Below are 23,127 nucleotides of genomic sequence, written 5' to 3' on the forward strand. Positions count from 1 at the left end.
GAATGTCATCTCAGATTATGCATATCCTGATTTTGCTGAGGGACAACACTCTTTCTTGCTATTCTAAAAACCACAGTACTTCCAGTTCTGATAATCTAAAATAGTTACCCAATATTCTAACAAAAGCTGCAAATTATATCATTTTCACATAGTTCATGTTCCATGTCTAGGTATACCTTGGGCATAAGCAAATTTGTTCCTTGCTCTTATATATATCTCTCAAGATGCTGTTTCCTTCTCTGAAGCTGTCACTTCTTTGTACTGATCTTACACTTCTTTTAAGTATGAGATGTCAGCTTCTAATGTCAGCTCACTACTTTTCCACAGGCAAGACAAGTACCCTTTAGCTTATATGCTTGGCTATGCACCTTTGGACATCTTCCTAGGCAGCATTTTGGCCCTTCTCAGCAAACTTTGGGATGTACTTCTTTTTCTCCAGCAACCCTAAACACATTGTTTGGCTAAACTAATTTGTAATACATACTTTTACAAGCAATTTAAAGCAGCTAATCAATCAATTCACTACTGAAAAGGTTAAAATAAATGAATCCTCCTGAACAATCCAATCAGAATAATTTCATAGGTGCATTAACTTTATCTGAGATTCTGACCCCTACATTAAATTTTGTGAGCTGCAGCTGCCAAGTAAATCCTCGCACAATTCAATGGAAAAGGAAGAAAGGATGTTTAGTGTAGGTCGTGTGTATACAATTTCAGGGTCACAAACAAGGTATCTATGTCCATTCTATGCTACAGTAAGGAATTTCAGACAACCCTTTCCCATATAACTTGTGTAAATGATGTCTCAGGGGGCCTGCTCCATTCATGCATTCAGATCCCATCAGAAGGATTGAACTATATAAACATTTCTGTGCCCTGTACAGTACAGGGTCAGATTTCAGGTGCTGCTTTTGACCTTTAAAGCCCTTCACGGCCTAGGACCCTCGTATCTACCGGACCGCCTCTCTCGGTATGCCCCACGGAGAGCCTCAAGGTCCATAAATAGCAACACCCTAGTGGTCCCGGGCCCTAAGGAAGTTAGATTGGCTTCAACCAGAGCCAGGGCCTTTTCAACTCTGGCTCCGGCCTGGAGGAACGCTCTGCCTCATGAGACCAGGGCCCTGCAGGATCTGATTTCTTTCCACAGGGCCTGTAAGACAGAGTTGTTCCACCTGGCCTTTGGCTTGTAGACCTGCTTTCATGTTCTGTATTCCCATGCTGTGGAGATTCTAATTGCAAACTTGCTAAGCTGTCTGGCAAATCATGCATTCCAGCAGGACATTGCTTGTAATAGGCATGCAACTTCAGAACACAAGATATTGTCACCCAATGCAATATGGTAGGAATGCCAGAAAAACCTTTATTTGTTAACAAACAGAAAACAAACAGAAAACAGCAAGAAATGATCAGGCAATGAAATCCCCAGCAGGTGGCTTCACTTCTGCCACAAAAATATAGTCAACTTTATTATTATCCCCATTCATCAGAAGGGAATCTAAAATGAAGAGATAACAGCTAGCCAAAGAAGCCACTCATTTGTTCTCTGACTCACATGGAATTTAAATTCAGTCACTTTACATAATGATTTACAATCCAGTTATAATCAATTACTTAGATTAGAGGCTATTTGTTCCCATTGAAGTCTATGAAGTTAAACTATCTTAAATCCATGCTAAGGAGTTGTGAATTAAATCTGCACTAAATGCTCCAATACTTGTACAGAATTTCAGTGAAGATTAACAGAAGATAGTGCTTTTCTTTCTTGTGATCCAGAGATTTGGGGATTACAAAGGCACACTTTCTTTTGCTGCATTACTTGTTCAGAATTCTGCAGAGCCAAGCCCTTCCATCCATGCCCTGTATTTCTCATTCATCCACCCTCCTACCCATTTCCTATTGCCACCATAGCTAGTCCTTTAGGTCTCCTGATTGTGACTGACATTCTCACCTGCCCCATGATATTACATTCCCCATCCCACACCTATTTCAGTTTAGCTGAGGTTGAACCTGTGTATTCTCTGTACAAGGTTTTTTCTCTGCCCACTTGCTCCTCTGCACGTTTTTCTAGGTGCATCTCATGTCTTCCCCAGCAGGAGCCACAGCATCACTGGTGGATGTCACACCAGTGTTCCATAGCACTCCTCTCCCTGGCAGTCTTTACATGGATAAGTATCTGGGATAATGTGAACCTCCGAAGTGAAAACATGTGGCTTGTTCTCAGGTCCTGGGAAAGTTACCTGGAAAAGAAATGGCAGTTCTTCTCAGTATGTTCCATTGCAAAAAATGGCATGGAGGCTGCATTGAAAGTTTATAGCACAGGCATATCTAAGAAATAATTATTATGCCTTACATTTACATCAGTGCCTTAGGGCAGAGTACTTCATGCTTTCTCAAGTGGCTGGCTGCACAGCAGTTTTCTGTCTCTTGGTTTCAAGTAATATATGAATACCCAGCTTTCAGGCATGGTAATCAGAAGTTGATGGATCATTCTTAGAAGGATAAAATGAGTGAACTAGACTGAATGACAAGCTAAGCATTTGGTACTTCCAGTTTTTGCCTTGAGTCTTCTAGATAGTTTTATAGCACCTAAAGAATTTCTCACTAAACACAAGCTGTATAACAGCTTCATCTGAATCCTGAGGTGAACATTCAAACTGTCAGAAACAAAATGAGAAAGCTCTCCAAACTGTTAAAAAAATTACAAAGACGATTTTTATCTTTTACATGCAAACAGGGAAAAGAAATATCCATTATTCTTGATTTTGAAAGGGATGGAACCAATAGCTGAGCTGGTACGTGATGTAGACCAGTATTGTTTTCTCCATGCTACAAGAAATGTAGGAATGAAGCAGAAGAAACCATGGCTTGATTACACCATCCAGTAAGTTTAATGCCTGGACAGGGGTTTGGAAAACTATTTCCCGCTTATAGCCCCTGAAGACAATCACTCTGCTTTAGCAGTGCTTCATCTAAGCCATACTTAATGAAAAAGCTGCAAATGCCAACCTTTTTTTGGGTTGGTGATGAAGATTTGGTACTGGAATGGTGTGGACAATGTGTGATCTGAAATCATAAACCAACGATGTCTATCCTGATTCCTTCTTTAACAGTCTAGTACTAATGTCCGTACATGACATTCCATCAGTTCTGGTGCTCAGTACATCCAGATTGTGTGTGTGTGTGTGTGTGTGAGAGAGAGAGAGAGAGAGAGAGAGAGAGAATGAGGATCAAATACTAGAATCCATGGAGCTGATATTTACCTCAATAAAAAAGCCTCTCCATCCCAATAGTGGCTTGCTCATTTCTGCCATATAAACACCATTTTCCTGCAAAGAGATGAGATAGAAGAAGGCACTGAGAAGTGAACAGGAGTTCTTGCATCACATTGCACTTAAGAAATTCTAGAACGTTCATTAATATGAATCTGGAGAAGAGTGAGGTGAGGTGAGGTTCCTGGTTCCACTGTTCCAAGGAAAGACAACAGAGGAACAGCTATGGAGCCAGTGCTCAGTGGGCAGGATGGGGCGGAGGGTGATCCCACTTTTCTTCCAGGAGAACCTTAATCATTTCAAGTTTCGAATAGATAGAAACTTGTCCCATTTTGTTACACAGAGCAGGCTCTCAAACCAGCATTACAAACATGTCACACCAGCGAAGAGGAGCCTCAGGCCCAGGGACTAAATGTGGCTCTGAAGACTTTCTATATGGCCCTTGGGATGTATATGGATGTTTTTAGTAGTGAGGTATAAAGAAAATGTTATTTTCCTCATATCTCCCTGGGCAATGCTAGATGGAAATTGGCTCTGTTGGGCTTTGAAATGAAACCATCCCATGGACTCCCCCATGGGAAAGACCACGTTCCAGCTAACTCAGATAATGAAGGAATCCTATTTGTGTTACAGCAGGGTCTCTCCAGACTGTTGCACATGAACCTCTGCTCATCCAAGGGGAAAGCAAGAGCAATGGGCATTCTTGGGCAGCCAATCACTAATAGTAACCAGAGGATCCTGTGCAACACACCTCACAATTGTCTGAAATGAATGCACTATCCTGGGGTGGGGGACCCCAGCATTTAGCAAATTTGCAGATATAAGGAAATTCAATATCTCTACAACAGAAGCCCAGTTTTGTGTGTGTGTGTTTGGAGTGGGGAGACTTGGCCTCTTCAGCTGTGTGAAGAAATTGAGAAATCCTAAATCACAAACCCTCTTACCACTTTCTCAGCCGCACAGGGAAACCAAGGTATGATTCGTAAACCAGCACTCGTGGACCACCTGAAGTCTCGCCTGTGATTTATATAGGAAAGAGGAGGAATGGTGAACACTGAAGAAGCTACTTTTTTGAGTTAAGTACCACCAAGAATGCAACATCTTATTGCTGCACAAGGGATAATTCTGTTGATAGAAAATAAAAAAATCTGTTTATTTACTATGCAAGACAACTCACCATTATGATGGTCCTTTAACATTGTCAACCTGATCCCAAAGGTTCCAGAGCATAGTAACCCACCCAGAGAATTCCCTTCTGAACCTTGGTTAGCAGGTTTGAAAACATGCAAAAGGATTTCTGGCAAAGAATAAAAACTATATTTTTTTGTGGCGCTGTTCACTGACAGAAAGAGCACTCAGATTGCTTTCTTTTCTTTTTTTGCCAGAAAGAAAATATTGCAATGCTTTCTTTTCTTTTTTTGCCAGAGAGAAAATATTGCAAGGCAGAGAACACCCCCAATGGCTTCTTTGTAGGGATTTAAAGCTGATCCTACATGTTCCACACTTTGAAAAATAATGTGGAAACCGAAACATAGACATCCTTCAAGATGCACACGTCCATGCAGTTTGCAATGCAGTTCTCAAGCACAGCAATGTGCACAGAAATGCATGTATTAGGGTGAGGTGTGCATATAAATGCACAGGTACATTTGTCAAAATTGCATGTTAAGAATGTGTTTTTTTTAGAAGAAATATGCATTAAAATGCTGGCAAAAAATTAATTGCAAATTGCAGTAGAATTGAATATAAGATTTGTACAAAACAGAAACTAAGTGACCCAAAATTAACAGATTTGTCCATCCTTACTTATCTGTATGTTTATATCAACATTGTATGTTTTTATATCATTTTATGCATCAATACATTATATACACTATTTCTTAAATAATCCTACCTTTGAGAGTTCCCAGTGTCAGCAAAGAAACATTTAATTGCTGAAGGCACCTGATCTGTATATAGATAGATAACACCTTTGGTTTCTGTCTAGAAAGAGAGAGAATGGGACAGAAAAATCAAGTGCTCCTCAAGCTATTATCCATTGCTATTACTGTCTGCAGGAGACAGTACTTCTTATAGGAGTATAAGAAGCTGACTTATTCCTTGAGCAGGCACTTCTCTACATGGCAACAAAATTTTCAGTTCAAATCCACAAAGCAGGGTGCCAGGAGTCAAAATATGAGTATCTTGCTTTCTCCTGATGGCTACTGATGTCCCTTTGCCTTTATCAGTTTGGAAAAGGAGTTTTTTTGGGGGGCGTTGGGGGGGAATCCCATACCCTCCAACATTTCTCCAGTGAAAATAGGGATGGCCTATTCTATTTTATTATTAATTATTATATTTATACCCCGCCCATCTGACTGGGTTGCCCCAGCTACTCGGGGCGGCTTCCAACATATATAAAAACATAATTAAACATTCAAAAACTTCCCTATACAGGGCTGCCTTCAGATGTCTTCTAAAGGTTGTATAGTTTCTTAGCTCTTTGGCTGAGGGGTCGTGCAACTCCATACCCTCCAACATTTCTCTGAAGAAAATAGGGATGTCCTAAGGAAAAGCAGGACAGTCTAGGATCAAATCAGAAACTGGGATGGCTTCTGTAAATCCTGGACTGTCCCTGCAAAATAGGGATCCTGGCCAGGAGCCGGCAGTCAGAATGGGTGTCAGGAGAGACTCCTTATATCTTTGCTTGCCTTGGAGTCATGGGACTGTGTGTTTGTGCTCACCTTGTACCTGGCAGTAAAGTTTGAGTGAAATCTATTGCTTTAATTTGAAGCAAATAGTTAAAATGCAATAAAAAGAAGTGTGTGTGTGTGTGTGTGTGTGTGTGTGTGTGTGTGTGTGTTTTACTTTCCAATGTGTTGCTAATGGGAATCCATCAATCACAGCAGGAAATGTCTTGTGTGGCTGCCACCCCCAAGAGCCCCTCCTTGCTGGGGGTTGGACAAGATGGCCCTTAGGGTCCCTTCCAACTCTACAGTTCTGTGGTTCTGAGAGTCAGACCATTGGTCCATCTAGCTGAGTATTGTCTACACTGATTGGCTGCAGCTCTCAGGTGATTTCAGGTAGAATTCTCTCCTAGCCATATGTGGGGATGCCAGAGATTGAACCAAATACCTTTTGCCTGCAGAGCAAATGCGCTACCACAGCGCTATGGCCCTTCCAAAGATTTCAAAGGATATTCAATTTGACAGCAGTTATTGATTCAGTTGGCTTGTGTGAAAAAAAGACTGTCTCAGGCCACAGCCTGCATAAAGTCAACCCACACCTTTCAAATAAATTAAGACCCTGGAATTTTTCTTTGTGCTTTGCTTCCAAGGGCATATGCACACTACATTTACTGAACCACATATCCTGATACAGTAATTAAAAAATAAAATGATAGGAGGCCAGAAGAAAATGTCACAACTTTCTGATATTCACTAGCAAAGCTCAAGGTGAACCAACCACACTCTGAAAACAGACAAATGTCATAATTATTTAAATCAGTTCCAATCAGTTGTTAAAGGACAACATTAATCAAGACTGATTTTCCTATAATCATAACAGCCTGTTTAAAATACTGATAACTTCCTAGGAAACTTGAGCTCAACTGAGTGTCCTTAGTAAAGGATCACACTTCATTATAATTTCCATTAATTAAGGATTCCTTAATTGCTCCTGGCTTGATGTAAGTGATAAGACAAGCATTATGCCTGAATTATTTCTGTTATTCAGTAACACAGTATCATTTTTTTCTTACCTCAGTCAGGTTCCAAGAAACTTGGGGCATACTCAGATTCTGCATGGTGGCGAGATAAAAGGCTATACTCGTGTCCAAGATAGATAATCTAATCAGTGGGCGTAATGAAATCGCATGGAAAGTGTTTGGAATGGCCCTGCAGGATAAAAGAGAGGTTTCTGAAAAAGAAATATCTTCCTTGCAATAGACAAAGATGACATGTTCAATCTAATCACAGCTTCCTGAGTTTTCCCTCATTGAAAAGAAAACACACATAGAGAGAAATATATAAGAAAAACAGGCGGGGACCCTATTGAAGACAAAATTGCTCAGCATATAGAAAAAGAAGGCCTGATGAAAGAAGACTAGCGTGACTTCTACAAACTGCAGCATGATGACAATTTTACAATTTTATTATATACGGTACTAAGAAAAGTTCGTACACAATACATGGTCTTGTAAAATGTGATTTTTAAAATAGGGGGAAGCAGAGGGAAGAAGGCAAAATAGATCTCCTACTCACAAACAAAACTCTGAGGAGCTAGGTATTACTGAGGGTTAAAACAAATGAAATGTTTTAGAGCAGTAGAGATTATTTTTAAACACTCCCATTGTATTTGTTTCAAAATTGCCTTTCATCTTCTCTTAATGGTTCTAAAATCTTATAGCAGAAACTGGCTTTGCACAGCACGGATTGCTTGGTGTCCATTTGATCAGGATCCCACACCACAGAGGGCAGAATCAGCTATAAATCCTCAGTTCAGATTATCTCTCTTCACCCAAAACTACGAATCTGGAGTTCAAACTATCTGTTGCCTAACTAACAACCGGGATGGGTTCTGCCCTTCATCTAAAAAAGAGAATTTGGTATTTTTTCCAGTATGAACTTACCGGAAATATTTTTTTGCTGCTAGCTGAGGAAAGAAATTTCGGCTATAATCAGGTAAGAAAATTTCATCTCCTGTTGCAATGATTATGTACACAAACTTGTTTAAGTATCGCTCATTATATGCTGGGGATGGAAAAATAAATGTTATAGTAATGGGCAAAACATGCAATTCTCAAGTAATTACTACTTGTTTTATCATAAATCATCATAAAAAGATAACAGGATTGCACAGGAATAATGGGAAATAATAGGAACAGAGTAAGGACCACAAAGCCCTAAACAGGTGTATATGTTCAGGGGACAGGATACAGAGATGTGGAAGGTGTGGAAATTGCTGCAGTTCGTATGTCTGTTTGGCTTCTTTATTACTTATTGAATTTATATACCGCCCTATACCCTGAGGTCTGAAACCTAAATCAGTCAAGTGAATGCAATTGGTATATTGTTTGTTTCCCAATTAAAATTAATAAGTTTGATACTTCCTTTGCACAGTTTGATTCTTTCTTTATGTATTTATTTTAACTGTTTAACTAAATTTGTATACCTCTTAACTGCAAAAAAAAAAGAACAAAAAACCCCACCGTGATTGCTGTAGTTTAATGATGCTAGTAGCTGAATGATGCAGGAAGAAGGATAGAGAAGGAAGGGGAAGGGGACAAAGGGGGGATGCTGAAAGCTTGGGGGGCATGCTGAAGGAAAGTATGCAAAAGGCTCTAATCAGTGAACAGTTTGATTGCATAGTTGAATGACAAAATAATGGATCTAGCCCTAAAGAAGCCAACCTCCTTCCAAATAATGTGTCCCATCCCTCCACTGTTCCCCTCTCCCCAAAAGGTAGGGTGGGTGTCACCAGCGTTTGTCCATCACATTCAGTGCTTTCCCCCCTAGAAAAATAGATGCCGGTACTCACCATGAAGTTGTTACAGTACATATCACACTTTTTAACAAAGAGGGGGGTGCTGGTACTGTGTACCCTTGAGTACCTCCTGAAAAATAGCACTGATCATGTCTGATTTCCTCTTGGTGAGGCTGGTGGCAACCTTCAAAAGTCAGCAGAAGGATGGACTCTTCCCTTTCCCCTGCACTTGGTACTGTATTTGGCATGTTGGTGGTTTCTGCTTAGAATACTGTCAGTGAATACGGGTGTGTGGGAGATGTGGGGGTTTCATCTGAATGGGCTGTAGGAAGTGTGTGGGTCACATCTGAATGCAGATCTGGACCATCTTGTAGGCAGCCATTTCCATGTTTGCCTGCTTGGAAAGTAAGATGGGTCCAAGGGTGGGAAGAAGAGGTTGGCAGAGGTTTGTGGCTGAGGGCATAGCTGTCAAGTGTCCCTTATTTGAAGGGACAGTCCCTTATTCCAGCGCCATGTCCCTTATTGATGGATGTCCCTTAAATGATGTCCCTTAAATTTCAAAGGAAGCAGCTCCTCTCCCTCCCTCCCTCCCTGCCGGCCAGGGAGGAGGGAGGCTCCAACTGTGTTGCTTGGCTGTGTTGCTAACCCAATAAGAAGTCTAAGAACGACTGGGGGGTGGAGCTTGCATGCCTTGTGTGTGGCTAGTTAATGCAAGCTGAGGGGGGTTTTGAATGCTGGACGCCATTTTGTTGCACATGCTGCTGCAAACTTTGCAGTGCAAAGCCAGGCTGGAGAGCCATCTTAAGTTGAGGCTGCATAGGCCTTGTGGTGCATGTGATTCAGATTCTATTCAGTTGAACCTCTGGTTACAAAGTTGGTTGGACAGTGTTCTCGAAGCTACCAGCATGAGTTTGACCAGACTGCAGGAGGACAGGAAGATTGGAGTGCCTGGAACAGGTGAGGCTGCAGGTCCCTTATTTTGGCTGCTGGTCCCTTATTTTCAAATCTGTAAGTTGACAGCTATGGCTGAGGGGTGGGGAGTGTTGAATGTGAGTAAGGGAGAAGAATCTGCACAATGTCTTCAGCTTCATGATTTATCTTTCCCATTTAATTTTAACATTTCTCTTCCCACCCCCTCTGAAAGCTGGATGGCTAATATTGGGACCCTGCAGGGGGACCACTAATTGATGGGCCATTAGCTGCTTCATTTACTCTGAAGGAAGGAAGAATGGCGACCCACTAAGAACATTTAGATACTTTAAAAGTGTGAAAGACTGTGGTCTTAATTGACCATAACAGGCACTCTATCAGGAAAAGCATAGAATACACTGAAATAAATGGTGTGAAATCATGTAGCAATAGTGACAATAATTACAACAAAAATATGAAAAAAATTCACCATAGTAGACAACAAAAGAAATAATTATGTATTTGGTGGAATCTGACTTGCAAAAGAACAGAATTGGCTCTGGTTTTATAGATACAGAACAGACGGGACATTGCTAACTTCATTCTTCCCTAGCAGGATGGAACAAAAATATGACTGAAACCATAGAGCAAAGCAATGTTGAAAAGGAAGCCATTCTGTAGCATATATGCTGTTTGGCCATTTGCATCTTTGGTATTATGTTCCTCAGGTCATCAAGGAAGCAATAGGAGGGTTCCCCAGATCTGCACAGACTGAATACCTCAAGCAATCATCAGTTTGGCTTTCCAGTCCTACCAGCAGACAGCCGAGCAAATCCACTAGAAGAATGTGACTTCTCCCCTTCTCCTTCTCTCATTTGCCCCAAATTGGTTCATGGGGGTTGGGATAACCCCTGGAATAGCACACAAGGGGGGGACAAGGCAGCTCATTCCATTAGACAAGCAGCAATGGATCAATCAGTACCCTTTTCTACTTCCCTCTATGAAACCATCCATTGGCCCCCATTAATCTGGTCCTTTCTCATCTATGGCCATGTCAGCAATCCATGGGAGCCTGGCCTATGACTATTCCTTTATGATGCATACAGGCATTTTTAGGAATGGGGAAAATCTGCTCCTTAACTCCCTGCATGATGACCTCCTTTTCCCTGGGGATGTTTTCCCCACCAATGAGTAGCGATTCTTCTCCTAGCGCTTCATTTATCAGAAAAGTCTGAGAAGGTAAGAACTGCTCACCATAAGGATCAACATATGAATTTAGATTCTCGAATCGTGTAGTGTCTATCTGCCGAGTTAAATTCAGATCATATTCAGGCTCCATGGTATATGACCAGCCACAGTATGCTCGGTACTGATGGTGCAAGTTCTACAGCAAAACAGACAGAAGTGAGTTCTGTGTACACCTATGACTTCACACATAGCACATGTCATATCTTAAGAACTTGAAGTCCTATCAAATGGAGGACAGTCACGAGATCTAGCAGGGCCAAGCTGATAAAATTCCAAACAAGACATGCAATTACATTATAGCAGCAACATTCATTATGAGGTCTACCTGAAACTTCTACTGATATCTTTGAGGTGCTATGTAAAAGCTTACCCTCTTTTAGTGTACTAAAATTTTGTTTGCTGTATATGGGCTCCCTAACATTTCTATCACTGTTATGGAGGGGTTGTTCCATGTATACTTTATGCATTTTATGTTGTGTAAATGTGTTTATATTTTAATGTATTTTACGTACGCTTTTAAATATGCTACAAATGGCTCGGAGACTTTTTATGTATCTAGTGACCAAGAGCTCATCCACACTTACCTTTTGCCTTGTGCTTTCTAGTCATAGGTCCATGCTATAAAGCGCAGTGCCTGAGCACTTCCCCCCCCCCCCCACGAAAACCCACTCTTTAATGCTGAATCAGGACAAACAGCAATTTGGGGTTTCTGTGGATTGGCGTTTGCTTCAATTCAGTAGTAAAAAAAGGGTTTTCCCAGGGAAGTTTGGGGCAAAAAAAGAAGGAAGAAAAGTGCTTGCACATGGTGCTTTAAAGACTGCACCTGTACCTAGAAAAATGGCACAAAAGGAAGTCTGGATGAGCCCCAGCAAATCTCTATATTAGTTTATCTCATGGCTTTCTGGTTATTTATTTGGGTTAAGTTGACAACTACCTCTTTCCATCCCACTGATAGGCCAGAATATTCAGAAAATTTCAGTATGACATCTTAATGTGGATATTTGTACCCAGGGCTCTCAAGTGGATGCCACTGCCATTTTAAGAGACCAAAGGAGGCATTCATGGTGAATTTCAGCATCTCTTTTTCTAGAAAAATAGCACTGTTTGTACCTAACCTGCTGGTCATCGTACTCAGCTTTGTCTACATGGCATCTCCCTTACATTTATTGTGTAGCCATTCTTACTATTGTTGGATTGTACACAATCCCTGTTGCTCTAATTCTTGAAACCACCCAGGTCACCCTGCATAATAGCCAGGATTGTGGAATTTAATTTTCTAATTCCACAATCGTGGCTATTGTGGAAAGTTTTCTTCCTCCCCTCGCTCAGTAACCTGTTGTCTGAGTTCATGAAGCAATGTTTGGGGTCAGATGATTTGAGGGACAGTCTTCACTCATGAGTCTGCCCATCTCCTAAAATTATTGAAGGCCTTACTTGCTGTCCCTTTGTCTTCAGCAGTGTGGTTGATGAGGACACAGGACAGGGCCTTTTCAATAGCGATGCACCGTGCTGAGAATGTGGAGTACCCTTCCTCAGGTGTATGGTTCTCTCTCTCTCTCTCTGTCTCTTAGCCTTCTAGTAAATATATTTTAATTTTTCCAGATTTGGGAGAAAGCTGCATTTTGCTGTTTTTGAACCCCCAGTTCTTTGGGAAAATATTCTGATTGTCTTGTATTTATCTATATTTATACTTATCTATAAATCTAGTTCAGGGCCACATTAGGGGCTTTTTATTAGACAGGTAGGGTACATTCCTTATAAATAGTGTGTGTGTGTGTGTGTGTGTGTGTGTGTAGTCTTCAAGATCTCTATAAGCTTCAGCCTGCAGCTGAGTTAGAGGTTGTGAAGGGTATCGTGCACAGCCTATCAAATGTAAGGGACTGCATTGGTTTTTCTTGTGTTTTAATGCTGCTTTGTGAGCATCCTTGGACATTTTATTTTTATTTTATTTATTTTTCTTTTCAGGAGACCCCCATTCCCCCCACAGAACATTTTATTGAAAAGGTGGTATATACATGAACGAACAGTGAAGTTGCCCAGGGTAGCATAATCTCTGCATCTGAAGTCAATACTATTGGCATGTTATTAGGAAGAACTATGCCGTTCTCTACTCTTCCCTACTGTGAAGAAACTGGATTCTCACCTCAATGATATTCAAAAGATCATATACAAGTGGAGTAAAGGACACAACTCTTCCATCCACGGCTGCCGCAAGCCAGGCAGTCCAGCCACGCTGCCATGAGGAGAGAAAAGAATGAGGTTGCAAAGGTGCACTGGGAGCCGGAGAATGGCAAGCGCAGAAGAAGCAAAAAGAAAACAATGTACAGGAAATGTCAAAGGAGCACAGACCTGCACTTCATACATACCTTAGAAGCACCTGTCAAAGAGAACTTTGTGATGTTCATCATCCCACCAGATTCTTTCAGTAGTAAATCTGTTACAGTGTCCATGGCCCGTACAGCAGCCTGTACACAAGAGAAAAGGATTACATCCTCTGGAATTCAAAGGAGTTAGTTGTTGGCATGGCATAATGACAATGCCCTCACCAGAAGGTTTGTCTTCAGAGCCTTAATGGAGCCCCATGCTAATCTGCAAAATACTGAGGGTGCACACAGTGTATTAATGTGAGAAACAGTACTCATCACCAACTGATGAGTAATTCTAAAAACAGAATGAATAAATCTCACTGATTGGTAACTTGGAAACTACAACTAACCCAGAATGTGGCTTCCAGACTGGTGAGTGGGAGGGGCCACCAGGACCATATAACGGCCGTCGTAAAAGATCTGTGTTGGCTTCCAGTACATTTCAAAGCACAATTCAAAGTGTTCACGCTGGCCTTTAAACAGCTTCGGCCCTATATATCCCCCATCATTCAGCCCAGACACTAAGATCCAGCTTCTGGTGGTTCCCTCGTTGCAAGAAGTGAAGTTACAGGGAACCAGACAGAAGGCCTTCTTGGTAGCCGGACCCATCCTGTGGAATGTCCTCCCATTAGATGTCAAGAAAATAAACATCTATCTGACTTTTAGAAGATATCTGAAAGGTGTACAGGGGAGTTTTCAATGTCTGATATTTTACTGTGGTTTTATAACTTGTTGGAAGCCAACCATAGTGGCTGGAGCAACCCAGTCAGATGGACAGCAATAATAATAATAATAATAATAATAATAATAATAATAATAGTCACTGTTTAGTTTTTTCTTCTGTTCTGTTTCTGGGGTTTTTTATAGTTAGGAATGGACAGGTTTTAATAGCCACATCCCTTAACACACACAACAAAGGTTTTTTGGAGAAAGTTTCTTCCTTTGTTTGAACTCCATGGATCTTACCTCTGACTAGACAGGTATTGAAATCAACTGCAGTTCATGCCATTGTATACAGTGCTCATGTTCCATAATACTGTATGTCAATAGCTCAGGATTCTTGTCCGCAAACAGTCTACTCAAGTTACAGTGGTGCCTCGCAAGACGAAATTAATTTGTTCCGCGAGTTTTGTCGTCTTGCAATTTTTTTCGTCTTGCGAAGCACAGTGTCGGGAAAGTTTTGGAAAAGCTTCAAAAATCACCAAAGTCTTTAAAAACCTCAAAAAAGGCTACCACACCGTGTTCTATGAGTTGCTCCTCGAAGTCAAGTCGCAACTGTATTAACGGTGTTAAGAAAAAGGAAACAAACTTGCAAGACGTTTCCGTCTTGCGAAGCAAGCCCATAGCGAAAATCGTCTTGCGAAGCAGCTCAAAAAACAAAAAACCCTTTCGTCTAGCGAGTTTTTTGTCTTGCGAGGCATTCGTCTTGCGAGGTACCACTGTATAGAAAATAATTTAATTTACATGTTCTGAAAAGAAATCTAGACTTTCTTCAGCCATTCTAAAATATTATCATTCAATGAAACTGAAAGAAATTTTAAGGGGGGCTTTTTATACTAACAGAAAAAGCTCACTTTAAAATACAGTGGTACCTTGGTTTACGAACTTAATCTGTTCCGGAAGTTCTTTCTTAAACCAAAGCGTTATTAAACCAAGGTGTGCTTTCCCATAGCAATGGAGGACTCAATTTACAAATGGAACACACTCAACAGGAAGCGGAACATGTTCTGCTTCCAAGGCAAAGTTCACAAACCAAAACACCTACTTCTGGGTTTGCAGCGTTCTTCATCCAAGTTGTTCATAAACTAAGCTGTTCTTAAACCAAGGTACCACTGTATTGGTATAAGCCCTGGCAGTCAAGCTGGTAGAATTGCTGTGAAAACCATGAAGTAGAAATTTTGCGCTACCACCCCATCCAGATGATAGCACTGATGGCCGGAAACAACAAAGAACATGCTCTATAATGATGAAAGTGTCTGTTTGCTAGCCAATCAAGGAAGGACAAAGAAGCCAGAGTTACCTTGACCATTGGGAACAAAATCAGCACATCTGGCCCTGCAGTCTCATCGTTCATGAACTTCCACCATGAGCAAAACAGTTCATCATTTTCCAAGCTGTTCTTGCATCTTTCGATGGGGTATTTCTAGAGGCAAAGTGGATGAAACATTAATGGGTTTTTTATTGAGCCCAGCGTTCCCAAACATGTTACCCACCCTTTAAATGATCTGTATTTCTTTGATTTACACACATCTTTGAGATACAGTGCTAGGGACAATTTATTTTAATTCTAGTATTTTGAACACTTTTGCAAATGGAATGGCAATTTCTTCTCAGAAATTTACACTTTGTTATAAAGAATAGTTCTTGAACAAACTGTAGACTTCTATTGGATTTTGCTCTGTGAAAGTAAATGCCCTCCTCAATAGAGTGCATTAGGAGAAAAAAAAATCTGTCATGGAAGCCTCTGGTAGAACAGTGTGCCAGCCAAGTCTTTCCCCAGCTACACAAAAACCAAAACACTGCTATCCATCAAAATTCACACTTTTCTGAATTGTGTGCAAGATGACAGACACTCACTCACTGTACTTTTTGGAAACAAAGACATTATTTTGGATTGGATTGTGTGTTTAAATGCATCTGCTGTTCTCTGTATTGTTTTAAACTGTTTTTAGCATATTTTTTATAAACTGTGTTGAGATCATGCATGAAAAGCAATTAATACTAAATACTTTATTAGTGGAAATAGCATACAAAATGCATAACACTGAGGATTGAGGGCTTTCAATAATGTGTGCATTACATGAAATTTCATACAAGAATGTGTACATCAGGATAAATTTGCAATAAAATGCTGGTGAAATTTCATGAGACTTAAAAAAAAAACCACAGCAACAACTAAACCACAAAATGATGTGGAAAAATGAATTTAAGAAAAAATGAAAAACGGAGAGAAACCACAATTCAAAGATTTGCCCTCCCCTTTCACCCAACAAATTCATTCTGTGAAACTCTTAGATGAGAATTTAGAAAAGGGTTTGGGGAGTTCCCAGTATGGGGGGGTGGGGGGGAATCAAACAGGACTTACACGATAGGTGATTGGCTGGTTTGGGATCTGCTGCACAAGAGCTGCACAACTTCAGAGACAAAGCAAAGTATTAGTCAACAGTTTCAGTTCTACAAAGGCAGTGAAAGTGATTCATGCTTCTTGAAAAAGAACATCAACCCAAGCAAATGCCTCTACAGTCTACAGACGTGATGTCAAAGATACCAGAGTCAGCAGTTCCAGGCAGCTTATGGCCTAGTCATGAAATCAAGGCACACTCTATATTACACTCTGCACAGAGGACGCAGAGATTATATGAATATGCTGTTATGTTGGCGCTGTTTTAATTGACAGTAAATCATAGTCATCAGAGTTTCTTAAAGGATTTTAATGTGATAGAATGAACATAGAGAAACTTTCTTGAATACAGTGAATTGGGTTAGATCACCTTTAGACTATTAACTTTATTTTTATTATCTAGCCATTTAGCACTCAATATTTTCTCCTCCAGTTGCACTCACAGGCTGCAAACATATCACACCTCAAGCATATTTGTCTTTAATGGTAGGGATATTTAAAATATATCTTGTTACGGCATTAACTTACAAGCCTGCATTGCTGTTTGCTGTGCCCTTGTCTCTCTGTCAACATGCACATAAAAATTTAGGCGTACTATTCATAATGCATTGCCAATGTAACTCCATTACTTCACACTTAAGATGCTACTTTCTCCTCCTCACAGCAGTAATTCAGGAGACATTGTGATGTACGCAGGCAGACAATAAAACACCTCTGTATGGTTTCATCACCAAAGGAAACGTTTGCTACAAAAACACCCTCAGAGATGCTTTCAGACATTTGTATTGTGCTTCTGTCCAGTTCTCAGTAGGGATGGCACCAACTGCAACATTTGGCTCATATCTTGATCCAGTTCTTCAGAAAACTGCCCACTGCAATCCAAGGCATTTCTTAAACTGCCTAATTTAGCTCAGGGCCCATCTAGTTCCAGTTTGTTTGCTCTCCCTGTCCCTTTTCCCAACCGAGAAATTTTTTAAATGGGTATAACTTTTATTCTTTTGACAGAAATTTGCAGGAATAAAAGCCCCTCCAAAGTGTGACTTTTAAAAAATGACTGCTCCACACATCAAATGTGGTCGCGCGCAGCCCCCTGGATCCCATTGTGGCTCCCGGTAGTTCGGGCTGGCTTCACGCTCCCCAGGCTGGATACCTGGAGGTCTCTGCCTACCTCAGCCAATCGCCCAATCCCGCCTGGGGAAGCATTGCCAGGGGATCACCCAGGTAAGGGGTCTGCCCTGCCCACACAGCAGAAGGTGAATCTTACCTGTGAAGCGTCAGTTGGCTCCAGAGCTTCTCCCACCCTGCCCTCCCTCAGTTAAGTCTTCTTTTGCAGGTTAACCTCTTCTCCACAGGTACGTGGGCGCTGCTACGTCATGGTCGCTGTTGAAGGGCCTGCATGGGCAGGTTTTGCCTTTCCCATAGCAAAACGTCACAACTTTGGCGGTTTCAGGCCTTGGGCAGAATTGTTTAGTCTATCTTCCTAAATGGGGGGGGGGGTGAAGCGGTGACCCACGCCCCCCTTGTGGCGGTGATCCCAGGGTTCCCCATTAAAGGGGTCTTGAGGGGAGGCATTGGCCATACGCCGAGAGGTTGTCATTGCTTTCCCCTGCGATGGTGGCGAAACCGGGGGCGGGCTCTCTGCTTGAACATATGTTCTCCAGAGCCAGCCTAATCCCTACACATTCTAGATAACCCTGATGTCCCCCAGAGCCCCGGCTGGGGACTGGGAAGGATAAATGCCCAATGCCTGAGCCAAGGTCTCTCTACATCTGAAACTTAATAAAGTTGTGGGCAATTTTAATCCCACAGCACGTTGTCTTGAGTCATTATTCCGCTAGGGGGTCGCCTGGGGTTGGGGGAATTCCACCTGTCCATGCAAAAAAAAGGGGGGGGGTTCTATAATTTTTTAATTTGTCAACAGAATTAGATGAAATTTGCTGGCAAGGTCGCCACTTCTGAGGGCACCAACACTACCACATTTAAGGAGAATAGGTACATTGACTTTCCCACATGGCAGCTGTTGTTGTTTTTGGGGTGGGTAAAAAAAGGAATCACTTCATCCAACTAGTGTTTTGTGGACAGTTAGTCTACAAATTGCAATGGAAGAGGTGTCTCTGGGTAAGATACCAGCCAAATATCTGAGAAATAGATCCAGGGATGTTTATATGCTAGGCACCTTTAAACATTGATCTTTCCATTACAACAGAGCTCTGCCTTTGCTTTCAACTCATACTGGTGTTATTATTTATATGATAAGCTTAGAGACATTTAGTTTAGCCTTTAATAGACACTTTCCTGCAGTGTTCTGTCTTTGTATGTCTGAATTGCCAAGGCACTATGAGGCAATTCAGGGGTCCTACTGTTGACATTTGCACCTCACATAAGTCTAGCTTCACTTCAGGCAAACCCAGTATCTTCCTGAGACATCCTTCCTGGAATCAGGATTTCTCTGAATATGATGCATGCCTCTAATTCCCTTCATCACCCCACACCCCAGAAAAGTTTGTTCTAAGGTACAGTCCTCCAGCACGTACAACTGGCTCAGTTCTCTATCCTAGTAGGGCTACTAATTCCCTTAATAGTCTGAACTGAACACAGTAGAACTAATGATATGCGCAGTGACCCTTCACTTTACTTACGACCCAGTAGATGTTGCCGCATTAATGGCATCATCAGGAGTTAAGTCCGGGATATCAAGAGCAATATCATTTCTTCCATTCCCAATCATCAGCAAACATGAGTCCTTTATCCTTTGGTTCTTTGACACAGCAATGGTCATCGTATGCCACCAGATTGATCGGTCCACTTCAGAATCTGAAAACAGATACACAGAACTGATATTTAGTTAATACAAAGGAAAGAGAGTTAGCCATGAAGAAACTAAAGCAAGGGCACTAGACTCCCCCTGACAATGATAAAGTTCATTAGGGCACGGATGTTATTGGACTCCAACTTCTATGAGTCCCAGCAGTTGTAGCCAATGGTCAGGAATGACAGGAGTTGTTATTCAGCAACATCTGGATGGTCACAGGTTTTCCACCCTTAAATTAGGGTCACCATCTTCCCATTCAAGACGTGGTTACTTCTGCCATTGTCCCTCACTCCCAGGTTGGAATTCACACTGGAACTCCTTTAATTTGTGAGACAACTACTGAATTTCCCCCCCAGTTTGTAATTGCCACTCTTGCTGCGCCCCGCTGAGGGCTGTATTAACACCATACATTTAAAGCACAATGAAATCATAATTTTTCTCCTTCAAAGAGTCCTGGGAACTATAGTTTACCCCTTAAAGAAGTACAATTCCCAGCACCCTTAACAAACTACACTTCCCAGGATTCAGTGGGGTGGTTTGTATTGGTTGTTATATGTTTTTGTTTTGTAAAGTTCTTGAAGGGTGTGTTTTTGTTTTTGTTTTCAATTAGCAGTATATTATTTTTGCTCCTGTTTTGCCTAATTTATTACAGATGGCATGTGTTCTTTGACAGAGAATTCACTGAGTATTAAGGATGCTTTCACGTGCCCTTTTTGGAAATGAATGAGTTGAAGGATCTCGCAGAGGAGTTGGGCCATTTAGCAAAGAAGACTGAAGAGAGGGCAGCTTTGAGCAAAGACTGTACGCAAGCTAGGATGACCATCAGGAGAACAACTTCCATCTACCCTAAGCTGTGTTACCTCTGGCCACCTCCCCTAAGCAAGCTGAGAGCAGACTGGAAAGACGAGACATTCTCCTTACTTTGCAAGAACTCTCCAATATTTATGGCTGTTTAAAATGCATATATTGGATTCCTCTTAGGGTCTCAAAACTGATTCAGTTTCCCCTTCCATAGCTAGCCACAGGGAGACCCAACGATTACCTACTGCTGCTCATGGAATCATAGACTTGCAGAGCTGGAAGGGGCCCTGAGGATAATCTAGACCAACTCCCTGCAATGTTGGAATATGCAGCTGTCCTGTATGGGGATCAAACCTGCAAGCTTGGCGTTATCTGCAACACACTCTAACCAACTGAGTTATCCTGGTTTCCTTACCACCCACAGAGCGGATCACACCCACCCAGCAGCCACCTCCCCGGTTTAGGTTCCCTGCCTGCTCCCTCTCATCCTCCGCAAAGAAAAAGGGCACTGCAGAAATGCGTTCCTCCGTATTTCAAAACTGCTGCTCTCACCATTCTGCCACTTCAAGGAGGTCATGTTGACGGTATAGACGGTCACGACAGGCCTATCTTCCTTCTTTGTGACAGTGTAGTTGTAGTGAGGGTCATACTGCTTGACGTAGTCATCCAGGGCCGTCTGCGCCCATCCAGAGGGCAGGCCGGCTGCCAGGAGGAGAACAGAGAAAGCAGCATACATGGTCAAGCAGGTATAGTTGCCTTGAAAGAGATACCTGCCTTTGTTCAGCAGCAGTTCTCCCACTTCAGATCACAGTTGCTCCCAGCAGGAAAGTTCCACAAGGCTTGGTAGTGTATGCCAAAGCTTTCATCTAGAGCCGTTCTTTCCATGAATGTCACAACAACTTTCTCCAGTATTTATACAAGTCTCGTAGCAGGGAGGGCCCTGAATCACACGGCCAAGACAGCATTTATGCAGATTTATCTAATGAGCGCAGGAAATAATCCTGACAGTTATTCTTTATTGACTTCCAGTCACAAAGCACCCTCCCACTTATTAACTTCCTGGAGGGTTTGGGACCTTGCCACGCAACTTACCGTATTTCCTTGGCTCAGGGGTTGCATAACTCCATACCCTCCATATATTGCGATTATCTTCCTGATTCTCTTTCTAGTTGCATATTTATTAGTCCCAACAGGAAGAGCTCTGGTTTCAGTTGAACATTAACCTTCAAAATCTTCTGTATCAATGTATGTATTTTTATCCTTTTTTAAAAGCTTTTTCTCCAGATCCACCTTCATGTTCTTGACATTTCCAACATACTGTACACTTGGCACATTTTTATACATTCTAAATAACTTCTCAGGAGTTAGATACCAACAGTACGTCATTTTGTAAAAAATTCTCTTTTAAATCATAACACAATGTGTATTTTAACCCTTTAGTCCACATATGCTCCCACTGTTCGATCTGTATATTATAACCCATTTTTTGTCAATTTAATAATGCATTCTTTATCTCGTTCCTCTTCCATTTCAAATTTCTGATTTGTTTGCAGGGAGATTAAATGACATTGCATGAATCAAATGATATCCTACAATTCCCCGTGCAATCCCAATCACTTATAAAGGGTGGAATTTTAATAAAAAACTCTAAGCGGTCCCACAGCACCACCAAATCAGCTGTAATTGTACAACCTGAATTTGCTGGTATGTGATTGAATCTCAAGCCAAAAGCATCAACTGTCTGGAAGCACTCTTAAGTGCACAAAAGCTAGAACAGGGTCTCATGCGTACACCCAAATTTAAGACTGAGGTCACTACCTCATTGCGTATTTAAGTCCAGGTAGGTATAGTCATGTAACAGGATTACTTGCACCTTGGTGTATCCATCCTTAACTGAACACAATGGATTCCCAAATTCTTCATCTACTCGTGATAAAGATTAGAATATAGGTACGGTACTATACCATTAAACATTTGCGGTTCGTATGAGTTTAGGAAACAGTACGAAATAAATTTGTACTTTGCCTCTGAAAAGAATCATGAGATTGTTAAAGAGGTTGGTTGATTGATTTGGAGCCTTTGTATCCTGCTGTTCAGCCAAAAAAGACTCTTAGAGCACATTACATGCACTCAACTAAAACAAGACAGTCCTTTGCCCAAGGCTAGCAGTCTAAAAACTTAACGCAGAAGTGAAAAGGATCAAGGGAGAAAACAAACTCAGGTGCCAATTCTTATATAAAGTATAATACTTCTGATGACTAGAAAGCACAGAAACAGCTCAGGGGCAGACAGGAGGTGTCTGATGGAGCTGTGCTTTCTGCAAAGCTGGTAGAATGAACCCTGCTTCCCATCAGTCCACTGAGGCCGCCTATTCATGCAATGACAGGAACACTCGATTTCCACAGGCAAGATGGCGACGTGAGCGGCAGCCTTGTCTTATGCTCGGTAAAGCTATGTTTTTACTATCTGCTTTGATGGGTTCTAAGGGCTCTAAGATGCCTTAAGGCGTTTATTTTAGAAGTTTTATGGTTTAGATTATTTCTACTTCTCCCATAAATTTGCAAGAAAACGCGGCAGATAAAGACTGTTAAAGGGAGTAGGGCTCATTAACAGCACAACCTGCCCTGACCCTGCTATTTTGAGAAATTTTCTCCCTATTTTCTTGCCGACATGAGAGGGAAGAAACGCCGCAGGCAGCATTCCAATGAAGCTACGAGCACCGCCAAAAAACAGACAAATATCAGGGATTTCTTGCCTGACAATGACCTAAATGAGATCTGTAGAAACTTCCCCATAGCAAACAGCTATGAGGTCCTTGCTCCCAGTACTACTCATGAGGAGCCTGCCGGCATTGTGGATGGCCCACAACTAGACTCGAGCCTGTGTATGAAGGAACAGATGGAACAGACTCTTGAGTCCCTGCAAAAAACTTCACCTGAATTATCCCAGTCACCAGCCCAGTTAAACAAGGACCGAGAGGCACTGGAACTGCTAATCTGCCAGACTGAGTTGATAACATATACCATCACCAACTTATATAAAAGGCTGGATGGGATCGAAAAGAAGCTTGAAAAAGTCTTTGGCTTGTTCAGTTGCCCCCCCTCACTTCCTCAGCTTAACAATATTGCAAACTCCACT

General features: G+C 41.6%; 1 protein-coding gene and 1 long non-coding RNA gene across 4 annotated transcripts in view; one reads left to right on the forward strand and one right to left on the reverse strand.

The window, feature by feature from the left end:
* Positions 1 to 1,335: 1,335 nt before the first annotated feature.
* The window catches only part of LOC308471442 (autocrine proliferation repressor protein A-like), a 31,725-nt gene continuing 9,933 nt past the window's right edge, over positions 1,336 to 23,127 (reverse strand). Inside the window, exons 2-14 of one of the 3 annotated variants that reach the window (XM_080995431.1) lie at positions 20,542 to 20,691; positions 19,016 to 19,190; positions 16,341 to 16,389; positions 15,276 to 15,398; positions 13,256 to 13,354; positions 13,033 to 13,122; positions 10,896 to 11,025; positions 7,879 to 7,999; positions 7,009 to 7,144; positions 5,164 to 5,252; positions 4,214 to 4,286; positions 3,261 to 3,326; positions 1,336 to 2,237 (exon numbers count right to left, since the gene is read on the reverse strand). In XM_080995431.1, the coding sequence (XP_080851557.1) occupies positions 2,118 to 2,237; positions 3,261 to 3,326; positions 4,214 to 4,286; positions 5,164 to 5,252; positions 7,009 to 7,144; positions 7,879 to 7,999; positions 10,896 to 11,025; positions 13,033 to 13,122; positions 13,256 to 13,354; positions 15,276 to 15,398; positions 16,341 to 16,389; positions 19,016 to 19,190; positions 20,542 to 20,566 (1,296 nt within the window). In that variant the 5' untranslated portion in view covers positions 20,567 to 20,691 and the 3' untranslated portion in view covers positions 1,336 to 2,117. Of the gene's footprint in view, positions 2,238 to 3,260; positions 3,327 to 3,380; positions 3,559 to 4,213; positions 4,287 to 5,163; positions 5,253 to 7,008; positions 7,145 to 7,878; positions 8,000 to 10,895; positions 11,026 to 13,032; positions 13,123 to 13,255; positions 13,355 to 15,275; positions 15,399 to 16,340; positions 16,390 to 19,015; positions 19,191 to 20,541; positions 21,036 to 23,127 lie in introns of those variants that run through there. The other 2 variants (XM_080995429.1, XM_080995430.1) reach the window with 2 other exon arrangements.
* On the forward strand, positions 4,230 to 13,039 carry LOC308471443. Its single transcript, XR_013982964.1, has 3 exons — positions 4,230 to 4,344; positions 7,014 to 7,930; positions 12,855 to 13,039. It is a non-coding gene; the product is annotated as an uncharacterized lncRNA (long non-coding RNA).

This window comes from Podarcis pityusensis (assembly GCF_964106645.2).
Source record: "Podarcis pityusensis genome assembly, chromosome: 2".
Taxonomy (NCBI): domain Eukaryota; kingdom Metazoa; phylum Chordata; class Lepidosauria; order Squamata; family Lacertidae; genus Podarcis; species Podarcis pityusensis.